This window comes from Toxorhynchites rutilus, chromosome 3 (genome assembly GCF_029784135.1).
Source record: "Toxorhynchites rutilus septentrionalis strain SRP chromosome 3, ASM2978413v1, whole genome shotgun sequence".
Taxonomy (NCBI): domain Eukaryota; kingdom Metazoa; phylum Arthropoda; class Insecta; order Diptera; family Culicidae; genus Toxorhynchites; species Toxorhynchites rutilus.
In genome coordinates this window covers 169,669,351-169,691,667 of record NC_073746.1, presented here as the reverse complement: position 1 = coordinate 169,691,667, position 22,317 = coordinate 169,669,351, and the positions used below count along the sequence as shown (strand labels likewise).

General features: G+C 37.1%; 1 protein-coding gene across 1 annotated transcript in view; it reads right to left on the bottom strand.

Annotated features, from left to right (window-relative positions):
• Positions 1-669: 669 nt before the first annotated feature.
• The window catches only part of LOC129780076 (A disintegrin and metalloproteinase with thrombospondin motifs 7), a 457,286-nt gene continuing 435,638 nt past the window's right edge, over positions 670-22,317 (bottom strand). The window contains exons 9-12 of the mRNA XM_055787990.1: positions 3,035-3,349; positions 2,096-2,967; positions 1,859-2,035; positions 670-1,800 (exon numbers count right to left, since the gene is read on the bottom strand). Coding sequence (XP_055643965.1) covers positions 1,447-1,800; positions 1,859-2,035; positions 2,096-2,967; positions 3,035-3,349 — 1,718 coding nt within the window. The 3' untranslated portion in view covers positions 670-1,446. The remainder of the gene's footprint in view (positions 1,801-1,858; positions 2,036-2,095; positions 2,968-3,034; positions 3,350-22,317) is intronic.

The window sequence follows — 22,317 nt, the reverse complement described above, 5'->3', positions numbered from 1 at the left end:
TACTGAATTTCTGGTCATTGTGGTAGAGAGAAATGGAATGGTGAACTTGATGTGGCTCAAGCTTACTATTCACTGGTCCAGGACCATTCTGTGGAATTGAAGAATGAGCTGAAAAAATGGTATAACTGGGAAGTACAAATGGCTGTACAACTTAAACAGCAAAAAAAATATCACGTCGAGTATTAAAATTACTGAATAATTGCAGAGTCTTAATAAGAAAAACTCAGCACATTTTCTGCTTTTATAACAGACACTGTCCAATCATATACCATCTTCGTAACATAGATTTCGTACAAGATGATATTTGTCCGTTTTTGTAATGCCGAAAGTGAAGCCTCGGAACATTTGCTCTGCAACTGCGGAGCTCTAACAAGACGTAGACTTCAACAGGGAGGTTTGGTTTGTATCGCCGATTTGAACAATGGACGCAGTGGTTCACATCCAACAGGGGAAGAATACAGCAAATACTTGTAATTTGAAGGAAATTTTTGCATAGTTGAATACATTATGATGCACCGGGAATGGTTGTAGTGCCAAATAGATGTGATGTTACTATAATGAACAATTTACAATGCCTTTGTTGAGTTCTATAAATGAGCTCTCGAATATCTCCATCAATCATGTTGATTTTTTAAAAATTATTGGTGTTAATGAAACAAACAGCTATGGTTATTTTTAACTTGGGTGATTTATTCAAATGTAGTGATCATCTAGCGGTTTAGTTTTGAACAACAGTTTTGTTATGTTTGTTGATATTTGTCTACACCCATTCTCCGAGATTAATTGCAACATATCTCTCCACAAATATGTTGCGCGCGTTTCTTTGATCTGCATGCTCCTTCACTCAAACATTTTGCCCTAAACTGTCTAGCGTTATACAACAAACGAATGGTTATTCAAGTTTTGCTGTTTTTCCTAATTTGCATTGGGATAGTACAAACTCTAGAATGGAGTCTTACATACTAAAGGTGAGATTGATGTGTGCTCTCTCACATCCTGTGACGGGTTAAAAACATCGTAGAGCTACTGACAATGAGGGACTGGTTTGCTTCTTCGGTTTCTGGTTTTTTCTTCCAATGTGGGGGAACATGAAAAGATTGAATTCTCGAACGCTAAACACACGTGGCTTTTAGTCGAACTCTTCACAGTCATTTTGATTTCTTAAAGTTAGCTTGCTCTAATGTAATGTATATATTAAATATTCTTTCAAAACATTTTAAAGTAAATGCATTGTCTCATTTACAAATATTGTTTTACTGATTCAGATTCTAAAAACATTTGAAAGGATAAAATACTGCTAGCAGTAGGATTGAATGTAATGCTTGCTTCACGGAAAGGCTGCTCTATCAGCTGAGAGCGCCAATAACTTAAGCTCCATCTACTCTTTAAAATTCACTAAGTATTCACTCACTGGTTTGGCCAGGGCTTGCCAACGGTACAACCGAACTAATACAACTCGTTCGACCGATTTCGACACGTTTGGCAGCAAGCTTGGCTGTAGTACGCGTAGCTGCATAGTTTCGCTTTGATAACAATGCCACAATTGGGGAAATCATCTTGGCAGCCGGCGTCATTCTGGATGATATCCACCCTTGGATCCACGTATGGTTCCTGTGATGGCCCCGTCGTCGTGCTGGGCGTTGTTGATGGCGGGCAAGAATCCTCGTTGCATGTTCGATACGCGATCGGACGATCGGCATAGCGACAGCTGGCCGACTCTTGCATTATTTTGTCACGTAAGTTAAATTCAAGACATTTGACTACCCTTCGCTGATTGCCACTGCCACATGTTTTGGTGCACTGTAACGGATAAGGATCGCTAATAAGGTCATTCTCAGGCTACAAGATCGAGACTTACCTCACTCCACTCCGAATAGTGCCATCTGGGCTTGCAGTCGTCGATCGTTTCGATGTCGCAAGGTTCATTCGATTTGGGTCGTTCTATTTCATCGCAATCACTATCGGCGACAAAGTTGTCATTACGAATGCACAAAACCGTTCGTGATCTGGTCAGGTTGAAGCAATCGCCGGAACACTGTTAAGAGGTATGAACGGAAATAAATACCAACAGTTGGTGACAAAGCACGCTACTTACCAATCCCCAAGGTCCGGTGAACCATTCACCGAATTCGCAAGCACGATCGCTTGTACACTCCCTGGTAGTGTCCGGTGTGAACCGTAGATCACATCGTTCCGCGTTGGTCGATGAGCTCCGATCGCAGAAAATGGAACGAGTCTGTAAACCAACGCCACAAGAAGCGGAACAGCGCTCGCTCCAGTTGGCTGTCAACCACATTCCAGTCTTCTTCGCTTCCACCTTCTGGCTGATTCGATTAGAGTCCAGATTCTGGCGTCCATAGCGATCACTGTCGATCTGCATCTGCATATCGTTTTGGGTAATGTGGCTGATATGGTGGTGATGTTGATGATGATGGTTCACAGCCGAGGGCTTGTGTTTGTGTGGCTCTGGCTGTGGGACTTTGGTGTGTTTTGCGCACTCGCATTTCTCAGCTGCAGGTGGTTGTTCTTCCATACAGGCCCCACTGTTAACCTGTATTACTATGCCCGAGATAAGCTCCTGAACGCACTTGACTTCTCTCGATTTCAGCACATCTTCATCGTTCAGTTTACTCTTACAGTTGCATTCACTCCATTCGGATAGTTTCCAGTAAGCTGGACAGGGCTGTGTGTTACAGCGTAGAACATTCTCATTCAGAACAGGTTGCGTTAGATGAGCACAACGTTTCGGCGAGAATATCCGGGTAGGGGCTTCACGAACGCATTTTATGACCGGTTGTTGAACACCACCACCACAGGATTTGCTGCACGCGCTGAATCCAATAACCTTCCAGAGAAACTTTCGCTTCCGCAGAGGTTTTACTGTGCTTGAAAAGATTGTTGTGTTCATGATTGTTCGTTGCTTGGGTACACGGATATTTGCCTTCTCTGAGATTTCGTTCGAAATTCCTGAATTTTACAATAGATGAATAGAATCATTAGTTTTTTGTGATTATCATGTGTAGTGGGAACTCACCATCGACTCTACTATCCTCGGCAGACGTTTGCTCAGCATTTGGACCGGTGGCAACCGGCATCAGATATTCATATTTAATACCTGGGTTTGGTTGCTGGGACAGGAGGTACAGCTGTACCGCTTCCGTGGTGGGACCGGGTGCTGTTATCCATTCGGTGACGCCTTCGATCTTGCGGAAACTGCTTGTCGAACCATTGTTGAGACCGTCTATCCGTCGGTACTCAAATATGGTTCCAGCGCCATGGTAGATGCCACTGAGCGAAATTGTGTAATCTCCGTTGATTATGAAACGCTGATGGTCGGCCGTTTTCAGTGCTGTGGAAAGGTTCATATATTACAATAATGTCTGTTCAATCTAATGCAGTTTTGATTCCAAATAGCAATAGGTTAGTACAAAATAAGTGTAATACTTATATTACTTATATTACTTACCATATTGAATCAGATATATTGATCGAGTGAAACTATATTTGCAGTAAAGAATTGCGCAATGATGGAAGATTTCCGATAGAAAACTCAATATTATCGCTTCAGGCCTTCCCAGACCTAACCTTTTTGTAATTTTTCTTCACTTCCTGAGTATGTCATTTGCATCCCATCCATAACGACAAAGTGGGTTTCGATCAAACGAAGCTCAAGGTGGATAGTTCGGTGGATTAATGTAGTAGGGGCATGGGAATAAATTCGAACTAAATACAAAGTACTAACTTAAAAAACACAATACGATCGTTGAGACGGCGATGCTATTCTAGGATCGTTAATATCATTGAAATAGGAAGAAGTAGAAGTCATAGCAGAAGAAGATTTAAGAGGAAAAGGAAGAGGAAGAGGAAGGAAAATGTGTTTCACAAACATAGATTTTATTATGTTTGTGAGTGAATAATAATAATAATAAATTAAAGTTAGTGGACAAATCTCGCACAAATTTTACTTCATTAAATATAGATCCACCGATTCTTGTTCGATTCGCTAAGTAAATACAGAGAAAAAATAGATCTTTGATTTTTTTCAAAGATTCAGAAGGCTCACTGGATTATTGTTAATGGTGTTCCTATTGGTTAAAGATAACGATTTTTGGCACCAAAAGCAATCATCGGATCTGACCGATACATAGTTTCAATAAGACGGCATTTCTTGTCTCACAGTACGCGATACAATGGATCGAGTTTGGTAAGTTTGGCCTCTTGAAGCATGTAACATTGTGAGTGTTATTCATCAGTTCAATCTTGCTTGGTTTCATACCATTTTTCGTTAACAAGTTAGTAATTTTAGGTGCTCCGAAATTTTCATTAAAGTTTGTGAGAGGTAGCCCGTGGATTAAATATCTTTTACGATACCGTTTATCATATTTGGGCATGATAAAAGTCGCAGCACGACTCGTGCCAAAAGAGCTCAATTTTCAAAAAAATTGTAGAGGGTTGTATCCAACACACGACCGCTCAGGACGTAGGACAACCTATTCATTTTCTTTAATTTGCTTAGTAATCATTTCGGATACTATTTATTAATGCAAAGAAATCACTTCAAATCACTCTTCATTAGAAAATTTCGGTGAACCTGAAAAGGGTAAGTCATTAACCCTTGGTTTTATAGGGACATTTATCGGAATTTGTTTCTTTATCTCAATGCACGCGTTGCACTGACTATTCATCGCGCTTCCGGTGGTCTTTTTCGCATTTGACACACAAAATCGACCACATGCGATTAAATATTTATTCCACCAACGCCAAACAGACAGTTGAAAGTTAACAAAGCTAGAAGATTGCTGCATCGAAACGAGGCCGACAAAATACAAATACAAATGGTAACTAAAAGTAGCAAAGGTGCGCTATTCGTACGTACAGGGAATGAACAAATTCAAAGTTTCGCGCAACGAAAACAAGCAACACACACAAAGCCACACGCTGGTGGTTTGTAGCGACTTACTGTACACAAACCCATAATCGTAATGTGGTGAATAACATTATAATTACGCTTGTTTTGCTATGGCTCGGTTCGATGTGTTTATTGCAATACCAGATCCATAACGAAAAAAATATTCGCTCGCGTCCACAGCCCAAGGGGATACGACGATAACACAAAATGAGCAAACGAGAAAGACAATTCATTCCCACTCGACGCTCACCGGCAACGATGTTGCTTCGATGACCACCAAACGTGAAGTGAAAATTTTTCTTCTTTTGAATTATAGAGACTTTTAACTTTAAAGTTCATTCGTCTCTATCTCTTGTGAAGAAAACTACTTCAAACTCTTTCTCGACCTACCTTAAGAAAGACACTTCATTCTTGTTCGACGCTCGTCAGCAAACCGTGTCTACTTTCGACGAAACGAAACGAAACTCTGTAGATACATTTTTCCTCAGATGATATGCAATATTTATACGCTACCGACAGCGTACTTACTATGTAAGGGTGGAGTTTATGGTAACGAAAATAGTAATGCTTCCAGTTTTCATAAATTTAAACTAGGGCTCGGCATAGTCATATTCAACTGAGGATAGTCAGTTGACTATGGAGAAATTCCCGCTATTTACTAATACTAACGCGAGGACCTCTATAGCATACTTGTCTAATTTCGTTGGTTTGAGTTCACGATGGGTAAACAATAAACCGTCCATTAATGATGTAACTTCTTTTTTACATCAGGAATAAAGTTTTCGTTCCTCTTTATATGGACGTAAAAATAAGATTGCGTACGCGGGTAACCATTTCGTTACTAGGGGGGTAGAAATGTGGATTGAAGTCAGTTGAATGAAGAGGCAGATTTGTATTCATTAGTCCCGTCAGTTAGAATAACCACTGACTGGACTAGTTCATCAGTCATCCTCACCCTGAAAGTTAGTCAATTCATTTTCTAGTCAATGCAAGTTATGTTGAAGGCGAATGCCGAAGTAGTGCTAACCAAGAGAAGCGATTGAGAGGACAGGTGATGTTCATTTTTCATCTTCGAAAATTTCGGGCCCTGAACACTTTACACACCAGGGATTGGTATGCAAATCATCAAAATCCATACACAGCAAAAATAGTTATGATCACTAACTCGATGAAAGACCTAGTCTTACGTCAAAATTTTGACCAAAAATGGCACGAATGTGATTAAACAAGTACCTTACTCTCAAAATGTGGCCCCGTGTTCCGAAATACAAATTACCGCTTCGTGGGAGCCTTCCTGACAGCATTGCGAACATAAAAGCCATTTGGGTGCGTGAACTGAAGGCCATAATACAGTTATAAAAAGAGTTTTGATGACTGAATGGATCGTTGGAAAAATTCAATTACTTCAGAATTTCGAAGACGAAATCAAAGTTTTCCAATATAAAAAGTTTTTTCAAACTTTTCGGTATCCCAGTCAATACTACGTAAAAGTAGGTAATAAGTAGAGTAGTTTGGCACCGCGTTTTGCGCCGTATTTCTATACCTGTTTTACACCTCGCTTGAATCTGGTCTGCCTTTCTCTGTTGAGTTATTTTTCGTAACACAAGCGTATACGATTGGTATGAAGGCGCGCTGTTGTTTTTATGCTTTGCTTAAAATGACCATAGACAAAGCGGGGCGCTATAATTTGATGTGAGTGTATAAAATGGGAAGCAATGGTTTGTATCTGATTTCTGCGCCGTGTTCATTCTGCGCTCTCGTGTTTATTCGTTTATTCGTTCCACGAGAGAACTCGTGTTTGAAATGGGTACTTTTAGGGTATTACATAAAAAATCGACTTGCGTAAATTTGTTTTACCGTGTTTTCTTCATCGATACACCCCTCGGTTTTGACAGCTGGTTGTTTACATCTGACACAAACATAACTTTCGTTTCGTGCGCAGTGACGTGTTTTTGACGCTGATGAGGCTTCTGAAAAATAGGTGGAAAGCAAATCTCAGCACAGGTCCGAAATTTGATTGTGCGTGACTTCCAGCTTAAGAAGTCGCTACGAAATATTTTTGAAAAAAGGTGACTCCGAGCATGGCGAAAAAGCGACAAGGGCCTCCAGGACCGGTATCTACAACCGACTATGGTGGTGGAAGCATCATGGTGTGGGGCTGTTTCTCGTGGGCTGGGGTGAGAAACTTAGCGCAGGTCAACGATATTATGACTGCCGATGGTTATATCGATATTTTGTGCGAGAACCTGGAAGAATCCATGTTGAATATGGGGCTGGAGGATAACTACACGTTTCAGCATACTGCAAAGAAACTAGCGGCATTCTTCCGGTCGGCCCGGATCAAACAAATGGTGTTGCCACCCAAAAGCTTCTATTTGAATCCTATTGAGAATTTATGAACGATTTTGGATAACAAGATTGACAAAACTGACGATACGAACAAGCACTATTATGCTGCGTTGAAGAAGGCTTGGAACGAGTTGGCCCTCGAACATCTCCGGAACATCTCGTGGAGAGTATGCCAAAGCGTTGTCTGTTGGTTATCGAGGTCAAAGGGGGCCAACCTGACTATGAATTATTTGTATCAATATATATATTTTTTTTAATAAACCTTGAAGTGGATTTTTTATGTCATACCCTAAAAGTACTCATTTTTCGTTGTGTCTAAAAAATAAACCAACGATTCTGAAATGGCAAAATGGTCTACTAATTATTTACTTTTACGTAGTATTGACTGGAATACCGAATTGAAAAAACTTTTAATATCGGAACACTTTGATTTGGATTTTTTTGCGCCCATCAGTGTAGTTTTCAGTAACTTCATTTCAGGACTTCGGGAAGGGAAAACTTGAATGAAGCTAAGGATAGCCCAGCTTGAATACTCGTTAACTCGTCTGTTCAGTAGATGCACGAGTACCTGATGTAGGTGTTGTAATCAATTCTCGATCGATCGTGGATGATTTTGGACTAAAACTTTTCTTGACAAGCCATAAAATGCATTCGCACATGTAATGCCTAAATTTGTTCAATTGTTAAAAGTTTTATGTCTGTGGCACAACCAGTGCGTTTAATTCATTTATTATATTGGATTGGGGAAAAAGAAATGTCGTATATTGTCAATATATGGCAACACTTAAACATATCTTGTGTTGTACTTATATTTCAATTTCATTGATCAGCTTCAGCTACAAAAATCACAAAAGGATTTTATAATTAAACCATTAAACTAATACTGATAGATAAACATTTGCAAAATAAATTAAACAGCTGAAACTTGCAGTAAAATTTGTATACTTCAACTGTCTATATCGTAAATTTTCGGCCATGATACCATTTATACGGAAGAAGTATTGTTTATATCGATAACGCATGATAAAATGGGCTGTTCATTTTTCTAACTGTAAGTAAAAAAAATCATACTTCAAATAACCTGTCAGTTTAATTTACTTATTTTTATTTATTTATTGGTTATTTGTAGTATGATTTTTTTTACTCACACTAACGTTATGAGTAAATGCTGAGTACGTTGAAATATTCGATGTCGAATTTGATGAGGGATAATGCTAAGAATCAATATTATGTATATTTTACTACTGATTTGATTGTTATCTACTTGAAAATTCAAATGCAGAAATTGTAGTAGTTACAACATAAAAAACGAAATTACGTCTCTTCGTTCATGCAGAGAACGTGCAGAGAACAGAGAATAGTAATTATATGAGCAGCGATTCAATGGTTTCTTACATTCATTTATTAGGAAACGCTAAGTGATAAGACACTATCATGAAACGCATGTTTGGACTATACAAAGAATGGGATTCAAATGTAAATCTAGCTTGTAGCACAGAATACTGGTAATTGTTGATTTTCGAACGATGTATCACAGCTGTGTGGAGCTACGTCTGTTATGCGGACAAACAGTTATTTTTCGGAAACGTTTTTTCAAAATTGCTCAAATGTTCACGAACAAGAAATGTTTGTTTGCATGTTGAGCATACGTATTACATTCTGGAGAATGCGTAACAGCGAAAAAGTCGATTTTGTTCATTTTGTCGTTTACGTCTCCTATACAAACATGGGCAGATTACTTCTATCACAGTTTTTGAAGCAGGTTCACCACTAACGTCTCAAGAAGATTATCTGTTATGTGAGAATAGTTCAATCAGCAAGTCTCGATGAAAGAGTTTATATGCATTTTCGAACAAGAACGAAAGTGTTTTTTAGGATTCTTAAACGCGGTATTTTTCAGTTTTTTTTACTACTGAGCAACCAATTGGAAACAAGTACACTATTCATGAAAACGCACTCAGTCCCGATATTATATGCCTATTGCATCCCCAATCGCTCTCTCTGGGATCTTCAACATAATGTTCCGTAATTAAATACAATTTCCCGACAAACTATGGTACAAATATCACAAACGACAGAAAACAAATATTTTTACGAGCATCAATCCTGTTTTTTTTTTGCGCTGCAATACCATCGCAGCATTTCATGAGGACAATAATATGCTGATCAAAGCACCATTCTGGGACATCTCATTGTTTACCTTTGTCGATGTCCTCAGTGGGTACGAATAGCGGCTGGGCCTGTCCCAATATATTTTTTTTTCTTCTGTTCGATTTTTATTACAATCGTTGTTTTCCGATCCGTTCGCTTATGGGTAAATGATTTCGATGCGTTTTTTTATTTACACTGGAATTCCGCGAAAATTACGGCTCCACATATGCGAACAAAGCTGTCCCCGCACATGTTGGTGTGCATACCGACTAAGGAAACATCCATTTTGGAACAGGTGCTTCCGGTTATGGGCAAAGCGGAGTGGAAATTTAATAACACCGCCCGAACGCTCGAAGAACAATAATCGGACCGTCGACGATGTTGATGACAACGATAATAGATGCTTTCGTGTGTCGCAATTTGTACTTAATGTTTTTTTTGTTCTGTTATTTGGGGCAGTAATTGCTCGCAGAATCAATGCAAATGGCGTGAACAATGGAGCCGAGATTTACTACTTCGAGTCGGGGAAATAAAAGGGATAATTTGGTTGGTCAATTACACCATAAACGATGTCTTTTAGCGACCAGAAGGTGGATGGCGCCGCTTAAATCTTTGTTTAAAGCTTTTTTTCGAATATGGTAGTATCAAATTAATGTGAACCATTGTGTTAAGATGTTTTGTTTGGTTTCATGTATACAGTTCGATTTAATGATTTTCATTTCGGAATTGATGAAATTGAGGGATTGAGTAATAATGTATGAAATTGGGATTATAGTCTTATACAGGGTCTTTCAGATTAAACGCTCACGCAAAAAAAAAATCGAATAGCTCCTTATAATTTTTTTTTTGCTCCGCCGCTGCATTCCTCATTTTGGGACGATAATATTCGGCTACTCGTTCAGTCTTATCGGATGGTTTTTAGTGTCGAGATGTACAATTTACAAGAACGTGTATTTTTATTGAAATCGTATTACTCGAGCAACCGAAGCCTTAATGAAACTTTGTCCTATTATGGTAAGAATTTCAACATTTCTCTTCGTCGATTACTTCCTCTGGGGGTACGTGAAGAATCGTTGCTATGTTAATAAGCCACAAAATATGGACGAACTTAAAGAAGAAATAACTCGGATTTCCAACAGCATCGAAGTCGTAATGCTAGAGTTGTGCGTGAAGGTTTTTGTACCTCGTTTAAAACGCATTATCGGCTAAAGGGGTGGTTAGATCGAAAATAAGCTTTATTTTTGTTTTTTAAAAATAAAAATCGGTTCACTTTTGTAGAAGTTATTAAAATTTGTTGCGTAAGCGTTTAATATGAAAGACACTGTATATTGAAAGTCTACTGTACTCTAAAGTATTGTTTGTGAACATTATAAAAATCCGATCATAAATGCTTAGAAAGTAAATTTCTATTTTTTTAACAACACCACTGAAGTTCCCTCACTACAAGTAGGGGAAATCAGTGTAAAACCGACACTCTGAGAATTTCCACATATTTCTAAGACGTCTCATGTTTTTCGACTTCATATCGTTACAGAATCTCTCTTAAACTCTACATGAACCATTCTACAGTATATGTTGATAATTTTTTAGTAGAACTTGAGTTTTGATAGAACACAAAAATTAATATTTTTCTATTAAATAAATGGGAGTGCGGGTAAAACCGGCACCTTTAGAGAAACGAATGAAAACCTCTTACAATAATTTCAAAGTACTAAGAGCCTATCTATATATTGGGTTGGGGAAAAATAAGTGTCGTATATTGTCAATATATGGCAACACTTAAACATATCTTGTGTTGTACTTATCGCATCGGGTCATACTATACGGCTATTTAAAGACGACAATCTGTGCTACAAGTGTCGTTTTGACAGTGTTGTGATTGTCCTTTTCAGTCTCAAGTTATAGTGCGTCCACCAACCAAGAAATTCGCCATATTTTACGTTTTTACTACCTGCGAGGTAAAACTGCATTGAAGGCAACAAAAAAAATCGTGTAGTTTATGGACCCGATACTGTAACGATTCGCACAGCACAGCGTTGGTTTGATCGATTTCGTTCTGGTGTAGTGGCTGTCGAAGATACACCCCGTACTGGTAGGCCAATCGTCGTGGAAACCGATAAAATCGTTGAAATCATCCAAGTAGACCGGCATGTGAGCACTCGCTCGATTGACCAGGAACTGGGTATAGACCATAAAACCGTTTGGAACCATTTGCAGAAGATTGGATTCCAATAAAAGCTGGATGTATGGGTACCACACGAGTTGACGCAAAAAAATCTTTTAGACTGAATCAACGCCTGAGATGCACTGCTGAAACGGAACAAACTCGACCCATTTTTGAAGAAGATGGTGACTGGTGATGAAAAGTGGATATAATGATATAATGAAGTTGCCTTCTAAATAGCAACAAGTTTGCGAACAAAACGGCGCATATTTGACTTAAATTGGATAATTTTAGGTATGTTAAATAAAGCGTCAAATTTCGATCGTAATACGACATTTCTTTTTCCCCTACCCTATACTATGTGGACACTTTAAGAGAGGGAGGGGGAATAACAAATGTGGGAAATGATATGTAATTGGATTACAAAGATTTTGTATGGTAAAAAACCAAACAAATTTATGCAATTCGACGGCAAAGGAAAGCTGTTTACTGTTGACTTATATAGTCTTAGGTTTGCGGAACGAATGGTTAAGATTCCGGTTTAGGAATCTCAGCATCTACCGGAGATGTGGCCGAAGAGCCTTTTTCGTTGACATACCCTACTCAACGTTGGTTCTGTCTGTTTTCAATTCAGATCTGAGGTTTTATCTTCCGAGACATCTACAGAAAAATAAGAACAGGTGATGTCAGTGAAACACAAACCAGGTGTCGGTTTTACCCTATCTGAAAGTGTCGGCTTTCCCCCGAATGAACTCGAAATTTAAAAACAAAGCTTTTGAAAATCGATAGGCAACAAACCCATCTAGCGTCTCACAAATTACACTGAGCAATGATCTAAGATGAATTAGGCTCGTAAGAAGTATCGAATTTTATAAAATTTTCCGACTAAAACATTAAAATTGCACCATTGCGAAATTTGAAACGGACTTTCTCCTGTTTGTTGACTGGTTTTGTTTTGTTGTTTGTTTTGAAAGCAAAGTGACTTCCTCAGCTGTAGGGTGACTCGAACCGTGAGAAATGACAAGTGTGCACAGAAGATCTCGCAAAAATTGCAAAAACTATATTTCTAACAGGAATATTCAAAGGATGTTGATTTTACGCTGATTTCCTTTCCTTTCATGCGGTAATTTTCAAACGCTAAATAGTACTCCAAATGTCTTCTTTTAGGCGAAATCACTGAAAATTAGAGTTTTTTTTTATGTTGAGACCAAAAAGACAGTTTATATTAGAGATGAAACGGATATCCGGTAATCATACGACCGGATATTATCTCAATACAGTAATGCTTTTGAATCCGGACACTTTTTCATTACATTAAATATCATGCCAAAACTATAACATTTTTTGCTTTTTCAATTAATGTGATCGATAGTTACTATTGTGTCAATTTAGATAAGTATCAAATATAGTGCCTAGCGGTTAACAAAAAATGCCAAAAATTCAAAACTAATGTGTGTTTCACAAATCCATGTCCGGAATAAAAAACACATTCAGAAAATGATTTTAAATCCGGACGGATAAAAAGTTAACGATTAAATTTCTCATTGAAGAAGCTGCAAAAGAGTATGTTAAAAGCCCTAGTATGGAGTATAGAGCAAAGATTTTCGATCCGGTGACCATAAAACTCCTAGGTATACGGGACGGTCCCGATTATTTGACCCGTTTGTATGTACTTGGGTAACTTTGTAACTTTGTATGTAGAGTTGTCTCATAATTCTAGGAATTCAACCCCCTTCCTGCTGACCGATTGATCTGAAATTTGGAACACACCTTTATCTCTGCAGTCATTATAAAACTGCGGATTTCATGATCTTGAAAATCCAATATGGCGGCCGCTACAAAATGGCGGATTAAATATTTTCTCTAAACCTCATCAATATGGGTATCAAACAAAAGGGATTGACTAGTAGAACACAGTTATTTATGAAAAATACAAATCCAAAATGGACGCCACCACAAAATGGCGACATGTATATTTTTTCAAACCCCAATTAATATGTGTATCAAATGAAAGGGCTTGAACACAGTTATCTATCTGAAATCCAAATACAAAGTGAGCCATGTCAAATTTCGATTATCTACGGTTAGTTGTTTCATCACATGCCCCACGATTTTATTTTAGTCTCATCAATGCCCTAAATTAATCAAGGAAGGGGTGTGATAACTACTAACTGCTACTTGCCTAATTATTTTCTAGCTTTTAGTAAGGACCCATATACAATAAAAACTTTATACACCACATATGTAAGACCTATTTTGGAACACTGCAGCATTGTATGGAATCCTTATACAGATCGGACTCGATTATATATAATCGTAATTTCACTTTCAACGTTAATTTTCGAATCCAATACACAATCGAATCACAAAAAAGCTATTTTTCTATGAATGTTTGACATTCATACATTAATGAAAAAAATGTTTTCTTGCGATTCGATTATGTATAGGATTTGAAAAAAATTGTTGAAAAAAAATTGTCGACTATATATAATCGAGTCCGACCTGCATTGTCACACACGAATAACGCATAGTCTGTCCAAAAACAATTTCTTTATATGCACTTCGTAAATTGAGCTGGACATCATTCCCTTTTCCCTCATACGAAGCACGCTGCATGCTCATCAACATAGAAACACATAAAGAACGTAGAAAACTTACAATGCTTTTCTTTGTAAACAATCTTATTTCACAACGCGTACAGTCAGCGGAATTGTTATCTGGATGAAACTTTTATGTACCAGGACGTCAATTAAAAACAAGGAGCTTATTCCAAGTAAAAGCATCTAGAACAAATTATGCATGCAATTTTCCTGTAAATCGCATGATGCTTATGAACAATCATCATTGCGACAAAATTGTCATCACAATGAATAGAAGGCAAATTAATAACATGTGCCGTGGAAATAAAAATTAGTATATAAGAAAACATTGTGAAAACGTATGTATGTAGTCTACCTTTGGTTGACGAAAGAAATAAATAAAAATTATCTGTATTATTATTATGTTCAATCACAATAAAAGCGTTGAACTTAAAAAGGGTTTTAATTTTTGTTAATTTTCTAGTTTTTAGTATATTATCTGCATCATTAATATATTTCTCTGCAATAAAACCGTTCAACAATTTCTTTAAAATTTTGGATTTGCATTTTTCATAAATAACCATGTTCTACTAGTCAATCCCTTTCGTTTGATACACATATTGATGGTGTTCTAAGAAAATATGTAATCCCCCATTTTGTAGTGGCCGCCATCTTGGATTTACTAATCAAATTAATCTACTAATCAAGTCCTTTCATTTGATATCCATATTGATGGGGTTTTGAAAGAAATATAAATGGGATCATTTTGTGGTGGCGGCTATTTTGGATTTGCATTTTTCATCAATAACTGTATTCTACTAGTGAATCCCTTTCATTTGATACGCATATTGAAGGAGTATTGAATAAAAAATATGGCGCCATCTTGTAGTGGCGGCCATATTGGATTTCCATTTTTCATGAATAACTGTTCTACTAGTCAATCTCTTTCATTTGATATCCATATTGATGGGGTTTTATATGTATCACCATTTTGAATTTTCATGTTTCATGAATAACTGTGTTCTAGTAGTCAATCCCTATCGTTTGATACCCATATTGATGGGGTTCTGAGAGAATATGTAATCCACCGTTTTGTAGCGATCGCCATCTTGGATTTACTTTTTTCATAAATAACTGTATTCTACTAATCACCCCTTTTCATTTGATACTCATTGATTGGATTTCGAAAAAATATATATATGACGTCATCTTGTAGTGGCCATCTTGTGAAAATACAATAAATAATTGACTTAATAAAAAACTTTTGTACCAAACGTGCTTCCATTTAGTCCCGCTACTTATGACGCACCCGTTAGTAAGTTTTACAAAAATCAATAAATAATTTCTCTCAAAGAAATGCTGCTGACAACTTGTGTCCGGAATTGAAAGCAAAAGTGTCCGAAATTCAAATCATGATTAAAAAAGTGTCCGGATTTAAAATCGCGACACGATGAACGTTTAGAAAAAGTGTGAACTGATACAATGTTGCATAAATTATAATATGAGTATACTTCTTTGCTGTGGTGGTCTACAGCAGAAAACGGTTAATACAGATTTCGATACAGATTTTCTGAAAAAAAATTCAGATAAAAAGATTTTTTGAGATCAAAACCACAGATTTTATTATGGCTGCAGGGGACGGTCATATCGGTCCAAGTACGACGAGCGGGGCCAAGCTCTACCAGACCTCACCGTACTGCCCTCCAGAACGTGCAACCGACTTACCTGTATGCGTGTGGAGCAACGATTACGATGGGGCTCGCTGACCACTGGCATATTTTCAAATACTTTCTCCGTCGGTATCTCCTGCGAGGAGAGTGGATGTTGCCGTCGCAAACGGTTCCTGAGAGCAGAAATTTCTCTATGACCTATTTTCTTTCGCGCTTTACTTCTATAATTTCTTTTCTTGGATCTATCACGATTCGATTCCTTCGATGATCCGTGCGCTAAGAAGCAGTCGAGTTTTTTCAACCTTACTTTACAGCTCCACTGTTCCTTCCTTTCTTTTTAATTTCCCCTTTCTCTCAATTCCCCCTCTCTCTCTCTCTCTCTCTCTCTCTCTATTTCTCTCTCTTCTGCAGTTCTTCCTTCACGGTGTTCCGTAGTCATTTTGGGACCGGAAATTTCACGGTTGTCTCCGTAACTCGATATCCTAAGGGACCATCGAGTTAGGGAAGTATCGAGATACAGACCATTTTTTCATAATTTTTTTTGTCATAATTTGTCATATATCAGGGTAAGTGTCCCCATTATGGTATGAATTTGAATTTTTGATTCATTCCCTCGAAGTGAAAAAACACCTTTCTCATATAAAAAAAATATTTTTTCCAGAATCTCTCAGGAGGTGATAGACGGTTATATTTCACGAAAAAAATCCTTCTACGCATATGTTCGAATTTTAACGATGACAGAGTTATAGAACTTTTTCTTTGTTTCGGACTCTGTTGGGTCAAACTGACTCTACATTGAAAAGTACGCTACGTAAACCGATTCTGTTGCTTTCATTCGAAAGATGAGAAAATTTTGTACAGGATATAGTAGTGGAACATCTAAATTAGTGGATTGAAATAACATTTTGGAAGTGGAAAATTTAAATCTTATTTTTTTCAATTTGTAATTATTGATTTTATCCCAAAAATTCATACTAAACTTGATTGTTTGTTAAACAATTCCTGATGGAAATTCAAACAAAATCTTCAAAAATCGCGATTTTAAACCCACTGTACCTATAAAAGCCACTTAAATTTCACTTTGATGTTGAAAGGTATTTTTTTTTCTTGAAATTATTCATATTTGAATAATAAAAACATTTTTTTTCAAACTGTATACAATCGAGTCCCAAATTTTACAAAATCGAATAATATATAATCGAGTCCGACCTGCATGAGGAACTAGGTTTACAAAGAAAATATGGATTAAGTATGTTATATGCTCCCGTGGCCGAGTGGTTAGCGTCATAACTAACATGCCGGGTGTTCGGGTTCGATTCCAGTTCTGGTCGGGGGAATTTTTCGTCAAAGAAATTTCCTCCGACTTGCACTGTGATCACGCGTATTCTAGAGCTTGCCATTCAGAATGCATTCAAGGCGTGTTATTTGGCATAGAAATCTCAACTAAGTACTAATAAAAAATGACGCAAGTAATACTACGCTGAGACGGCGAAGTTCCTCTAGGAACGTTAGTGCCATTGCAGAAGAAGAAGAAGATGTTATTCAAACTAAATTGTAACGATCACGCAGGAACTGTTCAATCACAAAGAAATGTTAGAATTGTTTCAAAAGAACATTTTCAGTTGATTTCAATATTCCGGACATATTCTTCAGGTTTGATTTAACGTTCGAAGATGTAATTTCGACACAATCATCTGAACCTTCCTGAATATTCTCCATCTCAATAGAACTACTATCTTCAGCGTTTTTCTCAGCTTTTTCAACACTTTCCAGTATATCGGTATCTGGCATCAGATCACAGCAAATCACGTTTTGGTTCTTTTTGCACTAACCATTAAAAGACATTGTGCAATCGAACGGTATTGTACTGTTGACATCAGCAAGTTCACGACGCATTTATTATGCCAGCGGAATATCACCATCATCATTGAAGGAAAATTCGGCATCCTGAAGCAATTTTAAATAGTCTCAGATTTAACCTGATTGATTTTAGAGGGTGAAAGTATTTCAATTGCATCCAATACCGGTATATCTGAAGGGTCCTAGAGTGCATTAAAATACAGTAAGAATGCTGAATAACATGAAGGTTGAAAAGGACAAATATCCTCCATTTCTTGCAATCTTCGTTTAACTAATTGAACTAATTAATCGAAGATGGCGAAAGTACTGATTCAGGTTCTTGATTATGTCGAAGTCCAGCTGCTGAGCTACGAAGGCATTAAGGCCATCCAGCCCTTGGTGTTGCTCTCGTATATCACTGGTAATGACTTTTTCTTATTGAAACATCGTGGGTTTTTGCTCTTTCCATTGGTAGTTTATCATTCCCGTCCATGTAGGTTGTGCTTTACAGTTGAGAATTCCCAGTTTCAGGATAAGTTCGCAAGCCTTCTCCCGAAGAATAGAAGCTGAGAGAGGTAAATTATTCTCTTTGGCTTGACAAGTCAAAAACCCGTTGACCGCTCCAGCTTTTCGATTCCGACCAACCTTATATACTTTTGGTCTAGATTCAATTTTCCATTCCGATTCAATTTTTACTTTAGTTTGAATAGTGTTGATACCGTTCTTCGTGCAATTCGTCCATACTTTTCGACCTGCTCGATGATGCTCAAACGTTGCGCAATGGTTAGCGTTTTGATTGTTCGCTTGAAAGGTTTCTCGTGGTTTTCCATACTTGAAAAGAAATTGTTTGATGACACGAACACTCCGTCTTCAATTTCAAGAGCAATTGAAATCAGAGGTAATAACGCACAAAAACAAGTAGGGTAAGTGATCCAATTATGGAGGAGATATGTCACCAACTTGCAGAAATTTGCGAATAAATTCTCTATTTTAGTTTAAAAGTATACAAAAGTATATTTTTCTAGCAGTTTGAACTCTATTATTGAAGATTCTCACTGATATTTTAATGATTAATTGACGAAATTGTATGAAAACATGTTTGAAAATGCCGCTTCCATGTACCCATTATGGTGGTAGTATTCCTAGAGTTTCGTAATAAGTGTACGTATTATGGTAATAGGTGGTATTATGGAAAAAGTATTAATAGGATTCAAATAATACTCCGATAATAATTTTTAAATAAAACTATGCCTCTAAATCTTATTCCTAGTATGCAACACTATGTCGTTGATTCTACACTCGACAAAAATCATGGGAACGGAGCGCGAAGTCGAAGTTTTTCAGTGATTTTATTTAGAAACGTAACTTTGTGAAAAATCAACGCATGAAGATGGGATATACATCATTTTAAAGCTTCGTTTGAAGCTTCAAGTTTTGAAGTGTGATACTTGAATGCTTCTATCCTTTTCTGTGTAGGTCTAGTGGATAACAATACTGGCAAGAAAAAAATCGATTTTTAATTTTTTAATTTTTTAATTTTGTTGAATAACGCAGTGTTTTATTAACCAGGTCAATAGAATTAACAAGCATTACAAGCTTCGGTTATGATTTATCTTCTGTTAATGAGAAATTATTGTTTTTTTTCTAATATCCGGTATCCGGCCGGATACCAAATATTGATCGGATAGGCAGGATACCGAATATCCGCTTCATCTTTAGATTAGACTGTTGTTATGTGCCTCCCTGTTGTAAAATAACTGCCGACTCCTCATTGCTAGGTCTCTCTGCTAACTGACAAGAGAATCACAAAGGCGTGAGGATTGTGATGAAGTTTTTGCTTCTCTTCAGTAACTGAACAAAGGGTATTAACCTATTCACCTAAGATTTAATTTTCAACAGAGTGAATCAAACAAATATGCTTCGGTCGAACACGCTTGGTGCTATTTCATTACCATACTGAGCGTTCAAAAACGCCCTATGATTTGATACCATGATACCATAGAGTTTTCCATAAGATACAGAACATCGAGTTAAGGAGAGTTGACTGTAGTTATTAATTCTTTCATTTTGTTAGTTTTTTGACATTTGTTTTTTTGACGTGGGACTACGTCTAACCGGAGTATATGGGGGGTGAAATGAAAACCGAAACACAAAACATGCAGGACAAAATGAAAGATTCCGAATGCTTATAACTCAAACATTTCTCACTGGATCGGAAAAATGTTTGCATCAATTTATAGGGAATATTTCTACGCTTATATCGCAATTAATAAAATGTTATTTTTCATTGAATAACTGTAAAATGTTAAGCGTTATCTAAACGCCCTAACTACCTTGTTTTGATTGGCCCGATTTACGGTTTCCCCAACACAGCCATCAAAATCAAGCAGCCTTGGGGAAATCAGCATTGCAAATACATGAAAATATGGGGACTTTTGTTCTCACCGAAATATGTTCCCTATCACAGACTTCAAAATCAAGCAGAGTTAGAGAAATCGGCATTGCAAGTACATGAAGGTCGGAGGTATTTTTGTTCCGACTGAAATGTGTTTCACTAACACAGATTCCAAATCCATGGAGCGTAAGGAAATTGGCATTGCAAATTCATGCAAAGTCGGGGGCATTTTTGTTCCGTCTGAATTACACAATCTTTTTACTCACAAAGCAAATATATTGAATTCAATTGCATTCGGAAATTGTTTCATTCAAACAAAAATTTAATCAATACAAACAAATGATTGCTAAGCTAAGGTAGTCCCACGCCAACCTTGCGGTTATATCATAGATATAACCCACCCATTTTTTTGACAGTATGCTGTGCCTTAACATAGGTAGGTATAGGAATTGCGTTAGTGTTGGTAAGCTGTTGTCGATTTTAAACTTTTCTTTTCAGACCTTATTAAATGTTGAATAGTTTTACTTTGTTTCGGTTTTATTTTTAAACTGTAACAGTTTGTACCATGGCTGAGACTTTTCTTCAAATGAAAATATCCAAAATTTGGAAAAGTGTTTCTTTTATTTTTGAATTATTTTTATTTTATAAGTGTACCGACAGCATCCCTTGCAATTGCGATGTAGCGTTACGAATTGCAGAAAACATTGCAGGAAACAATACAAATCAGAGATCATTCTGAAGACAATTGTGAATAACTGAGTTATTCTTAAAATCGGCTAGGTTTTTTTTCAGAGAAAGTACGCCATATTTGTTATTCCGTTTAAGATGAAGATTTAATTTTAAATACAGTAGAACCTCGATTATCCGCGAGCGGTTGATCCGCGAAAGTGAGTCCTCTAGTAAATCTATAAACCTTTCTGAAATTTGTCAGTGAGTGGTGACTCTATGCTTTTTTGTTTTGGTCATGGCTTTTACATTATCTGATCACTGATGTACACGACCTTACAGATTGATAGTTCAATAATCTCTGTATTGATAAAACATTGTTTTTATGCTAAAATATATATTTTTCGTGTTTGTACCTCATTTTTAGTCTTATATTGCATTATCCGCGATTTCCGTTATACGCGATGGCCTAATCCGACTATTTCGCGGGTGATCGGGGTTCTACTGTATATGAATTATTGCAGCTTGAAACTGAAGCTACCGGTGGAAACCTTGGAGCAACTTATAGCAGATGAGGATCGCTCTTGTACACTGCGTTTCACAACTATAAAACCATTTTTTTTTCTGAGTTTCCAGAGACATGTAAGAAGTCGGATGAATTGAAGTATATAGTGTAGGACATAACAACTATCTTCATTTAAAAGATTGGCCGTTTGAACTTTATTGTTGTGTTCAGGCGCGAAACATTCAGAAAACAAAAATTCCAGTGTTTCATAACTATAGAACCAGATGGGAAAACTCTCACTCCTTTACAAAATTAACGTCAATTCACAATCACATAAATTTCAATAAGTTCCTAATTCGTTGGTCATCTTTAGTTCTCAATCAGTTTAAATAACCCATTCGGGGTGGTTTTGACCAAGCTGCGTCATGTTGTAGTGTGTATCTCGTTCTACGTAGAAGATACTGCTCGTTTAAGCTCGTCAAATCACTCATACTGCTTGTAAGCTGCATCTACTATTCGTACGATTACTCCTCATAAGTTCTTTTTTTTGAGTTTTGATCTGATAAATAAACTGACCAGTCCACAATCTGAAGCCACTATTCATCGAACCAATCCATGACTTCCCGTACTTTATGAATCGATGCCAAATTACCCAATTTTCACATTGTTTTTTGATGTAAACACAGCAGTAAATGATTCTGAAGTACTTCCTTGCACTTCTGACTGTTCATTCGTGTTAATGGTAAACTACCTAAACCAGGCCGTTTTGAAAATATGTTCCTCAAACCATCAAACTGCCGCCTGCAAAGTTACGAGTTGAAAAATTACATGTCATGTTCTGTAAGTAAGTATTGACGTTAATTTTGTAAAGGAGTGAGAGTTTTCCCATCTGGTTCTATAGTTATGAAACACTGGACTTTTTGTTTTTTGAATGTTTCGTGCCTGAAAACAACAATAAAGTTCAAACGGCCAGTCTTTTAAATGAAGATAGTTGTTATGTCCTACACTGTATGCTTCAATTCATCCGACTTTTTACATATCTCTGGAAACTCAGAAAAAAAGAGTGGTTCTAGAGTGGTGAAACGCAGTG